The sequence below is a fragment of the Lontra canadensis genome, unplaced genomic scaffold (genome assembly GCF_010015895.1).
Source record: "Lontra canadensis isolate GAN:19392208 unplaced genomic scaffold, GSC_riverotter_1.0 scaffold187, whole genome shotgun sequence".
Taxonomy (NCBI): Eukaryota; Metazoa; Chordata; class Mammalia; order Carnivora; family Mustelidae; genus Lontra; species Lontra canadensis.
Window position 1 is genome coordinate 97,278 of NW_022631181.1, and position 17,947 is coordinate 115,224.

A 17,947-nucleotide genomic window follows, 5' to 3' on the forward strand; every position below is an offset into this window, starting at 1 on the left:
GCTGTAATGTGCTTAAAATCAGTATTCTTAAGTCAACATGAGGTCACATTCTACGTCGTAGCCCAAGGGATGAGCTGGCTTCAGGATGGCTCTGTAACAGCACATCCTTGCTGTTCCACTTGTTTCCTCCCTTTCCCCATCTTTACCCTTTCTCTGAGAGTCATAATTTCCAGCCCCGTGGTAGCATGAAGCAGCTGCCATGTAAGCTGCGGCTGCCTGTTGAGGAAGCAGCCTCACCGTGAGTCTCCTCCCCGACAGGATATAGGAAACCACACAAGCAGCCAGCTCATGCATTCAGCAGGTGCACATGCACTGGCTCCTAGAAGCAGAGAGGCAGCTGAGAAGCACCTGTCACATGTAGCCACTTTCTGATGGTCACAGGTCAGGCAGAAAGGGAAGGCAGAGGAGTTTGGTGTGGCAAGGCGACGGCTCAGTACCAGATACAGCAGAACCCCACACAGCCCCAAGCCCCGTCCTCCCCAGCACGGAAGACGTCATCCGGAAAACTGAACAGATCACCAAAAACATACAGGAGCTCTTGAGAGCAGCTCAAGAAAATAAACATGACAGGTAAGGGGGTTTGGAAATCCTACCTGGAAGAGTGCACATGCTCTGAAAGAGATGCTGCTCCATTACCAACAAGGATGGGTTGGATTTATTTCAGCATGTTGTTATTTTTAAGGTTTTTTGAAAAGTTCAGTTTGTGTAACAGGCCTAAGAACAAATTTGTAAATTTCAGTGGGGTTTTTTTGGTTTTTACTTGGTATTTTCCATTTTCCATGTTCTTTTGAAAAGTGCATTGGAAACATGCCTCTAGAAGTAGAATTGCAGCCTAGTTAGGGTTAGTCCTATTCCTGGTGCTGGATATCGAGAGGAAAGAAAGAAGCTTCCTTAGAGCTTACGGTTGATTCTTCCAACCCCTGTGCTCCCTGTGGTCTCTCTAGCTAGAGCAGAGTTGTCTGATTTAAAAGGTATCCTGACACGAATTTGATTTCTTAGGTCTCCTTTTTGTGCGCGTATGTGTGTGCATGTGTGCAAGCATGTGTGAACATCTAGGAAACAAAGTGGTTTACAGATAAAGGTGAATCTAATTGACACCCAAATAATACTATGCTCCTGAAGGAAGAGGCATCTTACTCTGAGCAGAACCACATCCTGCAGTTTTGTTTTGTTTTATTTTAAGAATTTGTTTATTTGTTTGTTTGTTTATATTTGTCAGAGCCAGAGAGCAGGAGTGGGGTGGGAGGAGAGGCAGGTAGAGGGAGAAGCAGGCTCCCTGCTGAGCAAGGATCCGATAAGGGGCTCGATCCCAGCACCGGGGGATCATGCCCTGAGCCAAAGGCAGGCGCTTAACCGACTGAGCCCCCCGGGCGGCCCCTGCAGAGTTATTTCTTATGGTGAAGAAGGGACTGGCTCTTGTTCAAGCTCAACCTTTTGTTCGCTGAGCATGAATTCTGAGAACTTCTGATGAGTCGTTCACTGTTCTGGGTGACGTCCTAGTTTCACGTGGCCAGCCGTGTCAAGAGACACTTATGAAACATGTAACATCCTCCCATTGAGTTTATGAAAGCAACAGAGGTCAGGCACAAGCCTTCACTAATCTCACTGTCTTCTGTAGTCGCTAGAGTGTAAGTTGTTCAAGGAACACTGTGCTCCACCTCCTTGGCCTCCTTGTTCTCTCACTCCACATAAAGATGCATCAGTATCTTTTGTCTTCTCTGTGATCCCAGCACTGCCAGACTAGACTCCCCTCCTCTCCCCTTTCCCTTTTTCCACACCTCTGACTTCCCCCGGGGTCACTTCTTCCACTCAACAGGAGAGGAGTGGACAGTGTTTAGTGAAGGATGAGAGTTGGTCTTCTGGGTGGACTGCTGGAGGTTCCTCGGAGGAAAAGAGGAAGGCTGTTGCTCAGCCTCCTTCCATGAGAATTACATGGCTCTTCATCACCCCCTTCCCAGGCAAGCCTCCCTGTCACACACCCCCATGCCTCACGAGCTCCCTGGGTAAACGTGTCACAGCGCACCGAAAGGCAGTCTTTAACTGACTCCCAATACCGAGATGGCCTCCCTCCTCAGGGCGTTCCCACCAGTCGACAACAGTCTTCGCTTTTCATTTACTCTAGTTCAGAAGTGCCACGCTGTATTTCAAACAAACCAAAAAATATGTTTACATTGCATTGTTCTCTTCAGTAGTTGTCAGAAATATCTGCCCAGAAGACATTTTTGGCCTCAGAGACCACAATAAGGTACTTGTTTTTCTTTTTTTTTTTTTTAAGATGTACAAACCCATTCAAAAACCTCATGATCTGATTTTTTTAAGAGCATGAGAGAATGATGCAGAGTTTAGTCATTAGTTCACTCTTCTAGTTTAAATCATAATTGATCTAGAGATTGGTATTTTATGACTTAGTCAATGTTCTAAGATCTCTGGTTACTGACATATACAAGACACTTCCTTTATAATTTTGCGTTGTACTGATTAAACCCATGCCTTCTCCTCTTGGTTTCTCCTCTTGTTCATCTGTTGCTTATGCTCATCCCAAGTAGACCAGCAGCCTACACAGATACCTTCAGGCTTCGCCCTGGTCCCTTGAGCCTGGCAAGCTGCCCACAGCTCCTGACCTGGCCTCAGCCTGGTCCCTCCCCTGGGCCTCCACCCCCCACTCCCTGCCTGTCTCTGTCTGTCTCTCTTACATGCACACATGCGTGCACAAAGACACAACTCAGGAGTACTACATATTATGCACAAAACCCTTTTTTTGAGGAAGGATAACACCTTGAAGTTGTGAACATGAACTCCCCCGAGTGAGGAGGATGACGACTTTCTCATTTATCTGCATGTGCTTTCTTTTGTGGCTCATTGAGGACTTCCTAAAATATTTCGTACTGAGAGAGTTTTGGGGAGGTGTCCATAAGAAAATTGTCTTCCATGTAGCAGAGGGAAGACTGAATTATATATCTGGGTCAAAATGAAAACTCTAAGCAAAAATCTTTCAGGTATGAGTCTCTGTTAACGTGTTATTAATGAACATACTAGTTCAAGTAAGATTTGTGGCTGAAACAGTGGTTGCCATAGACACAGCCTTTTTCCCTGAGTGTTTGTGTGTCCAGATGGGTTGTCACCCCTTCATTTACAAGGGAAAGGACTCCCTCTGCCTTGGCTTTTTTGTTACTCTACGGAGTATGGTTCTAACTGCTCACAAAGGTAAAAGTCAGGATTGCTCATTTGAAGGTATTTCAAGATAATATAAACCACTCTCTTGAAATGTAATGATTTAGTTAAAATGTAGCCAGTCTTAATTAAAATAGTTTTGAGACTAGATTTCTCACAAAGATGAAATACAGAGGCTGCTTATTAGACAGTGTTTAAGCAGAAGCCAACTTTATGACTTAAAAAATGGGGAAGGAATTTACTTGAGGGCTTTAAGTGCTAAGCTGGTTGCTGAATGAGATTTCATTCCCTGTCTTGGAAAGGAAATTTTAAAACAGCCCCATGGGCGCTTGTGGAAGGCCACACCTACTTATTCACACCATATTTCCTAACAGGCTGCAAACAGGCTGCTAGTGAGCTTTTCTCGTATCCCATTCCCCCCCACACCCCGGGCTCTATGGGTCAGTTGTTCTGAAACCAGAGCCCTGGCCAGTGGTAGCATGCTGGCTAAGAGCTGCTGCTCTGTCCATCTTCATCATGTCTTTGTCTCTGGACCTCGTAACACATACTATGGGTTGGAGCCTAATATTTTGAAGGTGCAGGAGACCAGCCCCATATGCTGCACATCCCAGTGCCAAGAATAAGAAGCCGAGTGAAGCCCAAGTCTTCATCCCTGCAGTTCTCCTCGTCTAAGAAGTTAGAGTCACCAGTCATGAATGAAAAGTGGCCTGCTCTAAAGAAAGGCATGAATCTGTTGTGTCTCTGATAGCAGGAGAGGCCTGTGGCGTGTGGTAAGGGGCCGGGGCTCAGGTGTTGGACAGTCGGGTTTGTGCTCGGCTCTCCTCTCACCGACTGTGGGACCTTGGACACATTCTCTGCTTCTCCAGGCCTCAGTTTCCTCTTTTGAAAAATGGGAACAGAGCTGGCATTCTGTCAGTGCTCCCGAACCCTCAGCTCTTAGCTCTCATCCAGGGGGCCCTTAGGATGCCAGTGGCCGGAGGAAAGGATGAGGACAGGCGGAGTCCATGCACTTTGTCTTCTTAGAGCTTGTCAAGTGGGCAGAGAAAGTGCTGGCTGTACTCCTAGCCCATTATTACAAGCAAAGTCATGGCAGCTTCATTAGAAAGTGGGTGAGTGATCCAATAAAAGAGCGGACCTCAGTGTTTCCTCTTTACCCAAAGTAAAGCTTTTGATTCCCCAACAGTTGAGATGTGTCTATCAGTTTTAACCAACGTGTGGATGTTGAGGTGTAAGCGCCACTTTGAATTTTAAGGACTTTTTTCAGTCCTTTATTTTTAAGTTCTGTGACCTCGGTGTGGAAGTCCTCTCTCTCTCAAGAACTGAGAAAGGTGAAGCATACAAGAACCTAATGACCCACCGGAAGTGGTGGAACTGCCGTCACAGACTGGCTGGCTGGCTGTGGCTTCCCCGGCTAGTTCTGTGTGTTGCCTACATTCCATACCTGGAGACTGTAGCAGATTGAATGAACTTTCAGGAAAGGTTGGGGACCCTGCTCCTATTGGCATGGCATCCACGGGGAGCTGGCGGCAGCCTCAGCCCCTTCTCTGGGGGAATATAAATGGAGCGCATTCTGGCCCATGAGTTCTCTCCATCTCTGCAGTACTTCATGCTTCTGCTGTCTTTAAATAACCTCTTCGATGTTCTTGCAGCTATATCCCCTGCTCAGAGAGGATACACGTGGCCGTTACTGAAATGGCAGCATTATTCCCCAAAGTAAGTCACTTCCTTACTTGGTTCAGACCCTTTTAAATGAACTGAAAGAAATTGGTTCAGGATCCTTGATACTATATTAACCTTTATTTAGCAGAAGTTTTTAAATATGCAAATAGTCATAGGGACCTGGAAATCATTTTGTCCTATATGCATACCAGTGGGCTTTTTTTGTTTTGTTTTGTAAAGATTTATATATTTATTTGAGAGAGAGAGTGCACATAAGCATGTGCGTGAGAGTCGGGAAGGAGGGGCAGAGGGAGAGAATCTCAAGCAGACTCCCCACTGAGTTAGGAGCCTGACTCAGGGCTCGATCCCAGGACCCATCAGATCATGACCTGAGCTGAAACCAAAAGTCAGATGCTTAACCAACTGAGCTACCTGGGCACCCCTATGAACATTGGTTTTAATAAGGCAAGAATGTGTGAGCCCCGTGCTGAAAGGCAAAGCAGTAATAGATTAGAATTGTATCTGGAATATCTCACCCGAGCGGGTTACTGTTTTTGAAAAACCAGCTCAGACTAGGGTGTCCTAAAACAGCACTGCGTACACTTTGACATTTGAGTCGGAGCACTTGGGCGTCTCGCACACTGTGGGCTGCCCAGCCTGCCGTGTCCTGAGCACCCCCTCTGAGAAAGGGCACGACGAAACTGCATGCCCTGTGGAACAGCTTGAGCTGTCCTCACAGGAACGCTTGTCCCTGCGCTTGGGTGTCCACCATGCAGCTCACACAGGCGACTGTGTTCTTCCGTTCAGAAACCCAAGTCTGACACGGTGAGGACTTCCCTGCGCTTGCTGACATCCAGTGCCTACCGACTCCAGTCCGAGTGCAAGAAGACCCTCCCTGGGGAGCCCAGCCCGCCCACAGACATCCAGCTGGTCACGCAGCAGGTCATCCAGTGCGCCTATGACATCGCCAAGGCCGCCAAGCAGCTGGTCACCATCACCACCAAAGAGAACAACAACTGAACAGCTCAGTGCCGGCCCTTACATTTTCTTGGCTTTTTAAGGTCCACTTTCAAATTGAGACGTGGAATTCTGCCAGTTTTTACAGAAACAAACATTTAATGAAAGTTTAAAACTTTTTTTTAAAAAACTCAGTATTATTTTTGCATGTTTTCTAACAAATTTTCGACTATTAATTTAACCCACTTGCCTTATTTTGTGCCTGTTTGCCAGTTTCCTCGCTGATGTTCTGTCGTGCTGTCAGTGACTGTTGTTGAGTTGATGGTCATAGTCCTCCAAATGCATAGTTTCATTGTTTCAGGTTTGTTAGACCTTTTCCATCCCTTTGAAAACTGCCTGTTTAGGGTTAATATTATAAATGAGATTTTTAGTGAAACATTATCTGCAAAGAGTTGGGTTAAAAAAAAAAAATCCACCTCATCTGTTCCCGAGCAAGCATTGTGCAATAAGTGAACTTTCTAGCCCTAGTGCAAGAATCTCTTAAGTTTAGGGGGGGTCTACAAACACGGATATAGGGAAAGGACTTTGCTCCTCTCTAAAAGTAGTGTGACAGTCTCTCTTGGAAGGAAACAATGAACTGCTCCATTGCTTTTAACTGTTTTATCTTGTTAGATGTTCTTTTATTTGATGTTTCTATCTGGATCCTCCGTCTCTTTTACCGTCATCCTGAGGTCTCCGTGGTGCCACGTGAGCAGTCATCCCCCACGTCCCATGTCATTTGGCTTTGTCCAGGTAGGAGCGCGGCCACGTTATCACACATGGCTCAGTGCTCTGCCTTCCCACAGGAAACCAGATGTGTCATTCCAAACATGTGGCAAACGTGCTGTGTCCCACAAGCCATGACTAATTCTGTGCCACCCCATTCAGATATCACTGCCATAAATTGTGGGAAGAGAAATGACCTACTCCCTGGTAATGTATCTCTCTCCCAGAACTCAGTTCCTCTAACCACTTAAAGTTTCCTCCCACGGCCTGTTTGGCACATCTCATCACCTTTAAGGACTTCTTATAAGGTAAGGTTTATACAATCTGATTTTGTTTCTCCTCCATTACCTCGCTGGTACTTAAAAATTAGACCTCCTCTTTCATAAATTCCTCAGAGAGTGTGCTCTAGCTGACTGCCAGCTATCCTGAAGCTACAAAAGCACAGGTTTAGGTTCTAGAACATACTGACGTTGGTTTTTAAACTGCTAAGACAACCTTTCTTGCTCTGAATGCTAAAGCATGTCCCTGTCCCTGATTCTTGTGGTGTTTTAGTGGATGGGAGGGGCCAGGCTGCATTGATGGAGATGAATGGAGTGGGCAGGTACAGAGCAGGGCCGCAGGACCGTGGGGGAGCAGTGGCACACCCAGGAGGGACAGCAGCTCCCCAGCTCCACTTGGGCCACCTTGTGGAAAAGTGGGCCCGGGGTTGACAGAGCTTTGGTTTTTTTAAGAGACACTAGAAATATGGATATTTTTTTGCCATTTCTCTATTTATAAATGTTGGCGACGAAACATTCTCACAGCACACAGCGGGGGTGAGCTGTGGTCTCTAGGCGGCCAGCTCACAGATTCTGCCGAGGGGTCCTGTCCGCTGCAGTGGGGAGGCCACGCTTGGTTTACTTCCAAGCCTTACGTGTCCCCTGGCCGCCCCTACCCTGTGTCAAGTTGCTGTTAGTCCTCATCTTACCCATACAGTCTGTCCCATAGTGCTTCATTCATACACATGAAGAAGAGTAATCACAGTTGCCTCAGTACGTGCTAAATAAGCCTGTTTTGTCACAGAACTGTTTGATCCACAAATATCTTCATAGCTTGACCGGATGCTGTTGTGAAGGAAGCACCATGATGGTGTTGGTTTACTAAGTCCTGGGGTGTGGATGCTTTTGCCAGATTTTGCTGCACTGAGTAGCCTGGGGAAAGGTCCACATCTCCAAAAGACTCATCCACTTGTCTGCACAATCCTAAGTGCCATGTTCCTGTCAGATGCTGAGGGGACACCTACCTTAAATTAAGTTCTAGCACCATCTGACAACATTGTCTGCGTGCTGCACATACTTCGCTGTCCCTCTTCCTCTTTCTGACAAACACCTGCCCTCGCATTGGGCCCGTGCAGAGGCCTCAGGAAGGGCCGTCTAGAGTCGGTGCCTCAGCCTCCCAGGGAGGACAGGCTTCTAAATAATGAGTCGTCTGGGTGAGGGAGGTGCAGCAGCATCTTTACTGCAACACTCGACAAGTGATGAAAGACCTTGTCTCTGTGCCCCTAGAGAAGGTCAACAAGTGCAGGGACCAGAGAGCGTTTCCAATCACAAGAGCACCACAGACGTTTGCTCTGGGAACCCAGTGCCAGGACTCCAGAAAGAAGTTCTGGGTGGAGTGAGATGCCTCCTTTGCTACCCTGCACATTTCCTCAGCCTCTTCTGCGACACAGTCCCGCTGGCAAACCGCACCTTGTCCGGACGGCCATTCACCACCTTTTGCACATGCGTTCCATGCCTTGCACTAACGCCTGCGTTCTCTAAAGTCCTTTTTTTTACTCTTCGTTCTCAAATCGCCCCCCGCCCCCGGGCCACAAGCTGATAGGATGGAAGTGCACTTTATGAAACGGACACTTGCCGACCGAGACAGCTCCGCCCTGAAGTCCTCCTCTGCCTCGGAACGCAAATAGTTCTTATTTGCCAAAGAACAGGGAATCGGGCCCAAAGAGCAAATACAGCATTTCGCACAATTGGAACCACAGACGCACACCTCGGGAGTGACTGAAGCTGCAGAACCAAGAGCAAGACGAGCATGTGTCTGTCCACAGCGGCTGTGAGCTCTCCAATTCTAGAATGTTCCTTCTCTCCCTGTCCCCTGTGAAAGGCACCCTTGTTTTTATGAAAGAAAATGCTGCATAGGAAAAACGAAATGCCTTTCGTTCAAATGTGTTCTATCCGTGTGACCCATTATTCTGTACCTTTCATGTTTATTGTACATTCTATTCCTATAATTATTGTACAACCCTGTAAGCATTGTAAAATCGTTCTGAAATTTGTGCCTGCTAGTTATGCAATAAACAGGCTCTGTAGTATCTTTGTGGTAATGCTGTGTTTCCTGGCTGTTAGGTGATGTTTCCAGATTCTCCGCCAAAGTTTCAAGAACGCTCTCCTCCTGTAAGGTCATCTTTGATGAGACAGTAGTGAATATGTCTGCACCCTGGCGGCTCTTGCCAATTTACAGGAGTGAAGACCTTTTTCCCCCTCCTGCTTATTAGCAAGTAGCTCTTGTAAAAGAAATTACACATCACTGCGCTCCGTTGATCTTATCATGATGTGTTCATTCCTGAACTTTTATTTTTCAAGTTCAGCGACAGCCAGCCAGGCACGGTGCTCCCACCTCCTCCTCTACCAGGTGAGGGGTCTGTAGGGTTACTTTGGTCTCTTAAGGCCACCAGTCTTCTAACTCTCAGAGCAAGGCCCATGGCACAGGTTCCCACAGGGATGGTGGGGTATATCTGGGTTCATCGGGGCCACCCTCAGTCCCCAACAGTTGTCCTCTAGAGCAGTGACTTGGGGCTCTTCTCTCAAACAGAAGGAGGAGGGCCTGGCCATCGTGCATGCCTTTCCAAGCAACAAGGCTGGGGGAGATGCAGCATCCTTCCTATGGGAGCCAGCTTGTCTGAGGCCCCACACACATCAGCTCACACCCGGAGGTTCCTCCTAGGCCGGGATTCTCATGGGCACCCACATCACAGCCCCAGCAGGGCTCACTGGAACACAGCCAGGATCCCGGAGTCCCTGGCCCGCAGTATGCTATAGACCACTGCACCCTACCATGCACCTCCTGGCCATCTGCTTTTCATAATTACAACTGGCTTGTATCAGCTGTTGACTGTGCTAGGTGCTGTGCTGGGGTCCGGACGGGTATTGACTCCTGTAATCCTCACCATGTCCCTATGCAGCAGGTGGGAATGAGGACGGTTACTCCCCAAGCAGTTACGCTGAGGATGGGCCTGTGAGTTGTCAGTAGTCCACTTCGTCTTTCTCTTAAACGACCCAGTTGGGGGGCGCCTAGGTGGCTCAGTGGGTTAAAGTCTCTGTCTTCAGCTCAGGTCATGATCCCAGGGTCCTGGGATTGAGCCCCACATCAGGCTCTCTGCTCAGCGGGGAGCCTGCTTCCCCCTCTCTCTGCCTGACTCTCTGCCTACTTGTGATCTCTGTCAAATAAATCAATAAAATCTTAAAAAAAAAAAAAAAAAAACCCACCCCCCGCCACACACACACAAAATGACCCAGTTGGTTTTTCCTGCCCCTGACACTCCAGAACTGCGGAGTCTCGTGGCCTCATTGGAGGTGAAACCGGAGGGGTGCCACGTTTCCCCAGGGTCTATTTCAGGCATCAGAGGGGGTCCTGTGCATGACATGAGACTGTGAATAAATGCAGCACAGTCAGCTTGTGACTCTTAAGATGGGCCCCCCAAGCAGGGCTGTCTCACCCTTGAGCCCTTGGGGGCTGGGACCCCACCAGCGTTTGCCAAATGACCCCTGGAAGGACAGTCTGCTGGCTCTCAAGGACCACGAGCAGTGCTTTCTCACCCATGGGGCTGTGCAGGGGCAGCTTCAACACAGGGACAGCTCAGCAACAACTGAGGCTGACCCGCTGCCCAGCAGGGTGGCGTGCAAGAAGTGTCGAGGAGCCGGGCCCTGTGGCCCACAGACGCCAGGCAGAAGACACTGTGGTCTGTGCCTCGGCCAGCCAGCCACCCCACCAAAAACCAGGGCCATGTGAGGTGGGACAGACTCCCCCACAGCTTTACCAGGTCATGGTCAGCTCAACATAGAGCAGGTCCCCCGGGGTGGGGTGGGGGCTGCTGCCGGGAGGAGGGACAGGAAGAGGCGTGTGCAAACCTCACTCCTTCCCACCTCACCTCCATCTTCCCTCCTGCCCAGGCTCTTGCCACACAGCTTCCTGACTACACACCTTCCCAGACCCAAGAGATGGGAACTTCTCTGCCCCATTTCCCCCAAATGCAACTTATCTCCAAGGACCTGCCTCTCCTCCAAAATCCCTCTTCTCACCCCTTCCAGCACCTCTCCTCTTTCCCTTCTCTTCCCTCTCAAGCACCCCATTCCCCACTCTTGTAACAGGGACCCCTGTGTCCTGCCCTCCCCATGGCCAGCTCTGCACCCATCCCCCTCGGAACTCCACCCCTAGCCATGGCCCTTCGCTGGGGCTGAGTCCTGCAAGCCCCATCTGGCTTATGGGCCTGGAACACTTTACAAACAGGGAAGATTTGAAGTCTAACTTGAACCCCCACTCTGACCCTGGATCTAAGGTTGGCCTGAGTCTCCCCTTGCTTCACACTTAACTATGGGCTTCCCTCTTCCAGCCCTCCTCTTCCCAGGCCCTGGCCCTTTCCACACTTCCCCACTGCACCCCAGCTATTCCTTTCTGAATGAGGGCTGAGTGAATGCCAGCACGTACTGTGCACAGCCACCGCGCTCTATAACATTTCATAAAGTAGGGACTGAAACTACCCCTGTTTTGCAGATGAGGACACTGAGGCTCAGACCTCAAAGCACAGTTGGTGGTAGGGCAGGAAGTTAGAGGACAGGGCCTGTGCTCTTCATCACGGGGCTCTGCTTGCACAGTGGACCATCAAGGAAGGTGGCTGGAGGGACGGGCAGGTGACAGAGCTTCTGGAAGCAGAGGAGAATGAAGGCCAGCTGTGACTTTGACAGAGGTAAGGTGGGAGGGAGACATGCAGCAGGCTTAGTGGCCCTGCAGTCTAACCTTCCTCCTGCCTGGGAGTGGCGGAGCAGGAAGGCCCATGCCCATGTCTGTGTGGTCCCCTGCCCACCCTAGTCAGGCTTAGAGGGACAGGATCCGGGTGGCCACATGTGTGTTTCGTCTTTCCCCCTCCTTACATTTGCCACAAATATTTCCAGTCTTTTCGTGCTGTTTGAAATTGAAACTCTCGATAACTACTGCTCAAGTAATAAGACTGATCTGTGAGTGGAGGATGTTGCCCATTTCACCAGTTTCCATGATTCAGGGACCTCATAGATTCCGCGGTGACACACACCCCGTCAGCCCTTCTGGGAGCAGCAGCCCTGGACCTGCTGCTAGAAGCAGGAGGGCTCCAGGGCCCAGCACAGCGTGGACAGGGGGTTCACCCGTTCCAAGTAGCGGGAGAGAGCTCCCCACGGAGGCTAGAAGCCGGAATCTGACCTGCCTCTGCCAATTAAATCAAGATGAAATCCTACCCAAATCCAGACACAGGGACCAGGGTGTGCAGGCAGGTTGTTTCCTAGGGACAGGGAGGCCTCCTCTTGGCAGGAAAACAGGTCCATTTGGGATCTGCGCTTTTTGTTATTTACTTTTAGCACATCCACACGTCACCCTTCACATTTCACAGACGAACAGGGCCCAGAGAGGGGTCCCCTGGCCTCTACATGGTGGAGGTGGAGCGTCAGAGAACCCAAGCGCTTGGGCCACACCCTCCACCCCTCACTCCAGCACTTCTGTTTGCTACCACCTCACACGGGAGCTCTAAATTCAGAAATACGTCTGCCGCATCCACGTAGAATTCTAAAGTGACCACCTGCGTAGCCGCAACCCAGGTAAGAAAGAGAACATTGCCTTTCCCCCAGGAGCCCCCATGGGCCCCTTCTTCCCCTGGACTTCAGTGCTCACTGCTCCTAGCTTTTGGTTCCATGCCCTGTGTGTGTTCCCAGACCTAAGTAAGAGCGGTGTTTTGTCTGGTTTTGAACATGTAAATGAACCCTACTGGTGTATTCTCTTCTTTCCCTCAATCTTGTGAGTCAGCAGATTTTCCATGTTGTGTAGCATTCATGCATTGTATACACATGATCTATTAATGTAGTATTTTAGTGATAGAAGTTTCAGTTATTTCTAGTTCTTGGCTCTTAAAAAACTCTGAAAGGTATGTCTTTTGGTACATGTAGGACTATACTTCTGTGGGAGATATATATGGACCTGGATGGTAGAGAACGTACATCTCCAGATGTGTAATGCTGTTTTTATCCCTTTTTCCAAAGTGTTGTACCAGCAGAATGTGAGACTTCTCTGCATCTTCATGAACACTGATACAAAAGCTGCGTCAATTTTGTCAATCCAGAGGCACCCGGCTGGCTCAGTCGGTAGAGCGTGCGACTCTTGATCTCAGGGTTGTGAGTTCAAGCTCCACATTGAGCGTAGAGATGACTTTAAAATAAATCTTTAAAAAAATTTTTGTCAATCCACAGGGTTTATGGTAGTGTCTCAGTTTCAATATGCATTCTTAGACAATATTGCTGTGTGCTTTTACGGGTTTATTAGCCATTTAGATTTCCTCTTTTGTGAAATGCCTGTTTGAGTGTTTACCCATTTTTCCATTAGGTTCTATTTTTCATTATTCTTAATAGGAGTTTTAAAAATGTTTTGAACACTAGTCCTTTGTTTTTGTGTTACAAACATCCTTTAACATTCTGTGGCACATCTTTTCCTTCTTAGGTGTCTTTCGAAATAATGTGTTTGGCTTTTTTTTTTTTTTTTTAGATTTATTTATTTTTAGAGAGAGCCTGTGAGTGAGGGAGGAGGGGCTAAGGGGGAGGGAGAGGAAGAGAGGGAAAAATCCCAAGCAGAGTCTGCACTGAGTAGAGCCTGATTTGGGGCTTAATCTCACGATCTAAGAGATCACAACCTGAGCCAGAACTAAGAGTTGGATGCTCAACTGACTGAACCACCTAGGCACCCCTGAAATAAGCATTTTATTAAATGTAGTCAAATTTATCGATCTTTTCCTTATGGTTTGTGTTCCTTGTGTCTTAAGAAACCTCCCCTCCACTAGAGCATTATGTTTTATTTTGAAATAATCATAGATTCACAGAACAGTTGCAAAAATTGTAGTGGTCCCCTGTGCCCTTTGCTCAGTTTCCCCCAATGATAACTTCTAACAAACTGCAGTACAGTATCAAGATCAGGATGTGGATATCGGCACAATCACAGACCTTGTTCAGATGTCCTGACTTTATATGCGTGTGTGTGTGTGGTTCTATGCCGTCATATCCACATGTCAGTTCCTGTTGCCTTCACACCACAGTGAAGACAGACCTTCTGTATCACCACAGGCGTCTCCTTCACGCTGCTCCTTGAGAGTCACATCCTGTGCCCTGGCAACTGCAACTCCGTCCTTTCAAGAATGTTATACAAATGCAATCACAGGACATGACCTTTTGACACTGCTTTTTTCCGTAATATCCCTCCAAGTTGTTCAGAGACCAGGGGCCTCAATAGGGGCCCCAGAGGCCATCGTAGGACTGTGCCTTCACCAGAAACCTCCCACATCCATATTTGGAAAAGAGTCCTTAATTTTCCCTGCCAGACGGTAGGAAGTATCTCTTTAAGGAACAGAGGCACAGTTGTTTAGTTTTGTCAGGTAGTTTTGTTAATTATCTCTAGAATTTGCCTTTTTCGTTTTTTTAAAAAACATTTCCTCCCTCGTTTCAAAGGTTATATTCTCTGTAAAATAGAGAAAAGCATCCAAAATGAAAAATAGTCATCATCCCAACTTTAGAAATATCAAGAGAGTATTTTGCTTCCTTAAAGAGGAAATTATATAAATGCTGCTTTTGAATAACTTTTTTTAATTAAAAAAATTTTTAAGTAATTTCTAGCCCAACATGGGGTTCAAACTGATGACCCCAAGATCAGCTCTACCAACTGAGCCAGCGAGATGCCCCTCTTTGGGACAACTTTTCAGTTTAACACAGCATGAACATTAAAAAAAAATAATAAAATAAAAAAAATCCATTTCCTCTTTTTTTTTTTTTAAAGATTTTATTTATTTGATAGAGATCATAAATAGGCAGAGAGGCAGGCAGAGAAAAGGGTTAGAGCCAGATGTGGGGCTCAATCCCAGGACCCTGGGATCATGACCTGAGCTGAAGGCAGAGGTTTTAACCCACTGAGCCACCCAGGTGCCCCAACATTCCATTTCCTTTTAATGCACTGCATAACATCCCAAATTCAAACAGTCTCCTAGTGCTGGACATCCAGGTTATCAGTTTCTGCTTTTATAAATAATGCTGTAAGAAACATCTTTATCCCAATCGTATTGTTCTTTTCTGGGCCAGGAGGCAGCATGGCACATCAGGGAGGGCCCCTGCAAGGCCTTATCTGGGAGGTCACGAAAGCACTTGACTCTTGGTCTAAAGATGCAGAGGGACACTGTTGAAGAAGGTGGGAGATTTTCATTTCAGGTGTGTGTTTGTAGAAGATCTCTGACTGCAGGATGGAGAAGGAAGGGAGGTGGATGGGTGACTTCAGACAGAACTCAGTGGTAGCCATGAAAGATAGGGGCAGAGGGAGCAAAGCAAATGGACTTGGAGGTTGCTGGAGCTCAAAGTAGCAGGATTCAGTGTCCCTAGGCTTATGGCTTCTGCAGCTGGCAGGACGGATGGGGGTGCCACTCACTTATCTGAGAACACTGGAGAAGAGCCAGGTTGTTGCTGTTGTTTTGTTTAATGATAGGAGTTTTTTGCTAGTCTTGTGCTGAGTTGGAGGTGCCTTTGAGATGCATATCGAAGTAGGGATACCAAAGGGGTGGTAGATATAGGAGTCTAGACTAGAGATACAGATCCAGAATGTACTGATGGGTAGACAGTGCTGGAAGCCATAGGCCTGGCTCACATCATGTAGGAAGGGCCTGTGTGGTGAAGAGAAGCTTGGGCCTAAAGGCTGTCACTCCTTGGATTACAACTGGCAAAGGCCAGAATGACAGCAAAAGTGCCCAAAGAGAACCCTCTTAAATTGTTGGTGGGAATGCAAGCTGGTACAACCACTCTGGAAAACAGCATGGAGGTTCCTCAAAAAGTTGAAAATAGAGCTGGGTATATGACCCAGCCATCGCATTACTGGGTATTTACCCCAAAGATACAAATGTAGTGATCCAAAGGGGCACGTGCACCCAAATATTTATAGCAGTGATGCCCACAATAGCCAAACTATGGAAAGAACCTAGATGTCCATCAACAGATGAATGGATAAAGAAGATGTGGTATATATATACAATGGAATACTATGCAGCCATCAAAAGAAATGAAATCTTGCCATTTGCAACAACATGGATGGAACTAGAGGGTACTATGCTTAGCGACATAAGTCAATCAGAGAAAGACAATTATCATATGATCTCCCTGATATGAGGAAGTTGAGAGGCAACATGGGGGACTTGGGGAGTAGGGAAAGAATAAATGAAACAAGATGGGATTGGGAGGGAGACAAACCATAAGAGACTCTTAATCTCACAAAACAAACAAAGGGTTGCCAGGGGGAGGGGTGTAGGGAGAGGGTGGTTGGGTTATGAACATTATGAACATTATGAACATGAACACAACAAACATATATGATTCTAAGGTTTATATTCTAAGGTATGTGCTATGGTGAGTGCTGTGAAGTATGTAAACCTGGCGATTCACGGATCTGTACCCCTGGGGCTAATAATACATTATATGTTAATAAAAAAAAATTAAAAAAAAAAAGAAAGAAATAGATATCATTAGGCTAAATGGACAGTTTGAAAAATGGAAAAAAAAAAAAAAGTGCCCAAAGAACCTCATTTATATTGTCAACCCGGATGGAGCAAAAAATATGTTAACTGTAAGCCTGTTACATAATGTATATGTTAACTAGAGTAAAATTAGAAAAAAGGAATTCAACAGAGAAAAATCAACAAAACCAAAAGATGGTTCTTTAGAAAGATCAATAAAATCAATAAGCCTCCAGCCAGGCTAAGACAAAAAGAGAGGATACAAATCACTAATATCAGAAATGAAAAGGGGACATCACTACAGATCTCATGAACATCAAAATCAAAATGACAATAAAGGAATACTATGACCAACTCCACGCTCACAAATTGATAACCTAGAAGAAATGAACCGACTCCCTGAAATACTTAACCTGTCAAAATTCAAATAAGAAGAAACAATCTGCACAGGCCTACACCTACTTACGAAGTTTAATCAATAATTAATAACCTTCCAAAAATAAAGTACCAGGCTGGCCCAGATGGATTCACTGGTGAATTCTACCAAACATTTAGGGAAGAACGTATACCAATTCCCCATAGGTTTTTTCAGAAGATAAGTGCAAAATCCATTCTGTGAGGCCAGCATTACCCTAAAGCCACACCTAGGCAAAGACATTACCAGAGAAGAAAACTACAGATCAATCTCTCTCATAAACATAAATGCAAAAATCCTCAACAAAATATTAGCAAATTGAATCCAGTAGTGTATAAAAAGAATTATATACCACAACCAAGTTAGATTTATCCCAGGTATGCAAGACTGGTTCAACATTCAAAACTCAATTAATGTAATCCATCGCATCTACAATCTAAAAAGGAAAAATCACATCATACCGATAGATGCAAAAAAGACCTGTGAGGGGCGCCTGGGTGGCTCAGTGGGTTAAAGCCTCTGCCTTCGGCTCAGGTCATGATCTCAGGGTACCAGGATCAAGCCCTGCACTGGGCTCTCTGTTCAGCAGGGAGCCTGCTTCCCTTCCTTTCTCTCTCTGCCTACTTGTGATCTCTGTCAAATAAGTAAACAAAATCTTTTAAAAAAGAAAAGACAAGACAAGATCTGTGGAAAAATCCAATACCCATTCGTAATAAAAACTCTTAGCAAACTAGGAAGAGAGGGGAACTTCTTCAACTTGATTAAAAAAAAAAAAAATCTACAAACACCTATAGCTAGTATCATACCTAATGGTGAGAAACTCAAAGCTTTCCCACTAAGGTTGGGTACAAGGTAAAGATGTCCCCTTTCACCTCCTTTTCAACACAGAAGTTGTAGCTAATGCAGTAAGAGAAGAAAAGGAAGTAAAAGATACAGATCAGGAAGGAAGGAATAAAACTGACTTTGTTCACAGATGACATGATCATCTTTATGTACAAAATCTGAAAGAATTAACCAAAAAAACCTCCTGGAACCAATAAGCAATTATAGCAAGGTTATAGGATAGAAAGTTAATGTACAAACATTAATTATTTTCCTACACACTAGCAACGAAGAGGTGGAATTTGAAATTAAAAACACAGTACCAACTACATTAGCACCCAAAAACAATG

The 17,947-nt window shown here is 46.5% G+C and overlaps 1 protein-coding gene and 1 long non-coding RNA gene across 15 annotated transcripts in view; both read left to right on the forward strand.

The window, feature by feature from the left end:
* The window catches only part of GIT2 (GIT ArfGAP 2), a 47,932-nt gene extending 41,686 nt beyond the window's left edge, over nt 1-6,246 (forward strand). For 13 of the 14 annotated variants that reach the window (XM_032847373.1, XM_032847375.1, XM_032847378.1 and 10 more), the window contains 3 exons: nt 382-570; nt 4,821-4,884; nt 5,638-6,246. In XM_032847373.1, the coding sequence (XP_032703264.1) occupies nt 382-570; nt 4,821-4,884; nt 5,638-5,850 (466 nt within the window). In that variant the 3' untranslated portion in view covers nt 5,851-6,246. Of the gene's footprint in view, nt 1-381; nt 571-4,820; nt 4,885-5,637 lie in introns of those variants that run through there. The other variant, XR_004381385.1, reaches the window with a different exon arrangement.
* A 58-nt stretch (nt 6,247-6,304) lies between these two features.
* On the forward strand, nt 6,305-8,899 carry LOC116860985. Its single transcript, XR_004381386.1, has 2 exons — nt 6,305-6,860; nt 7,644-8,899. It is a non-coding gene; the product is annotated as an uncharacterized LOC116860985 (long non-coding RNA).
* The last annotated feature ends 9,048 nt before the right edge of the window (nt 8,900-17,947 follow it).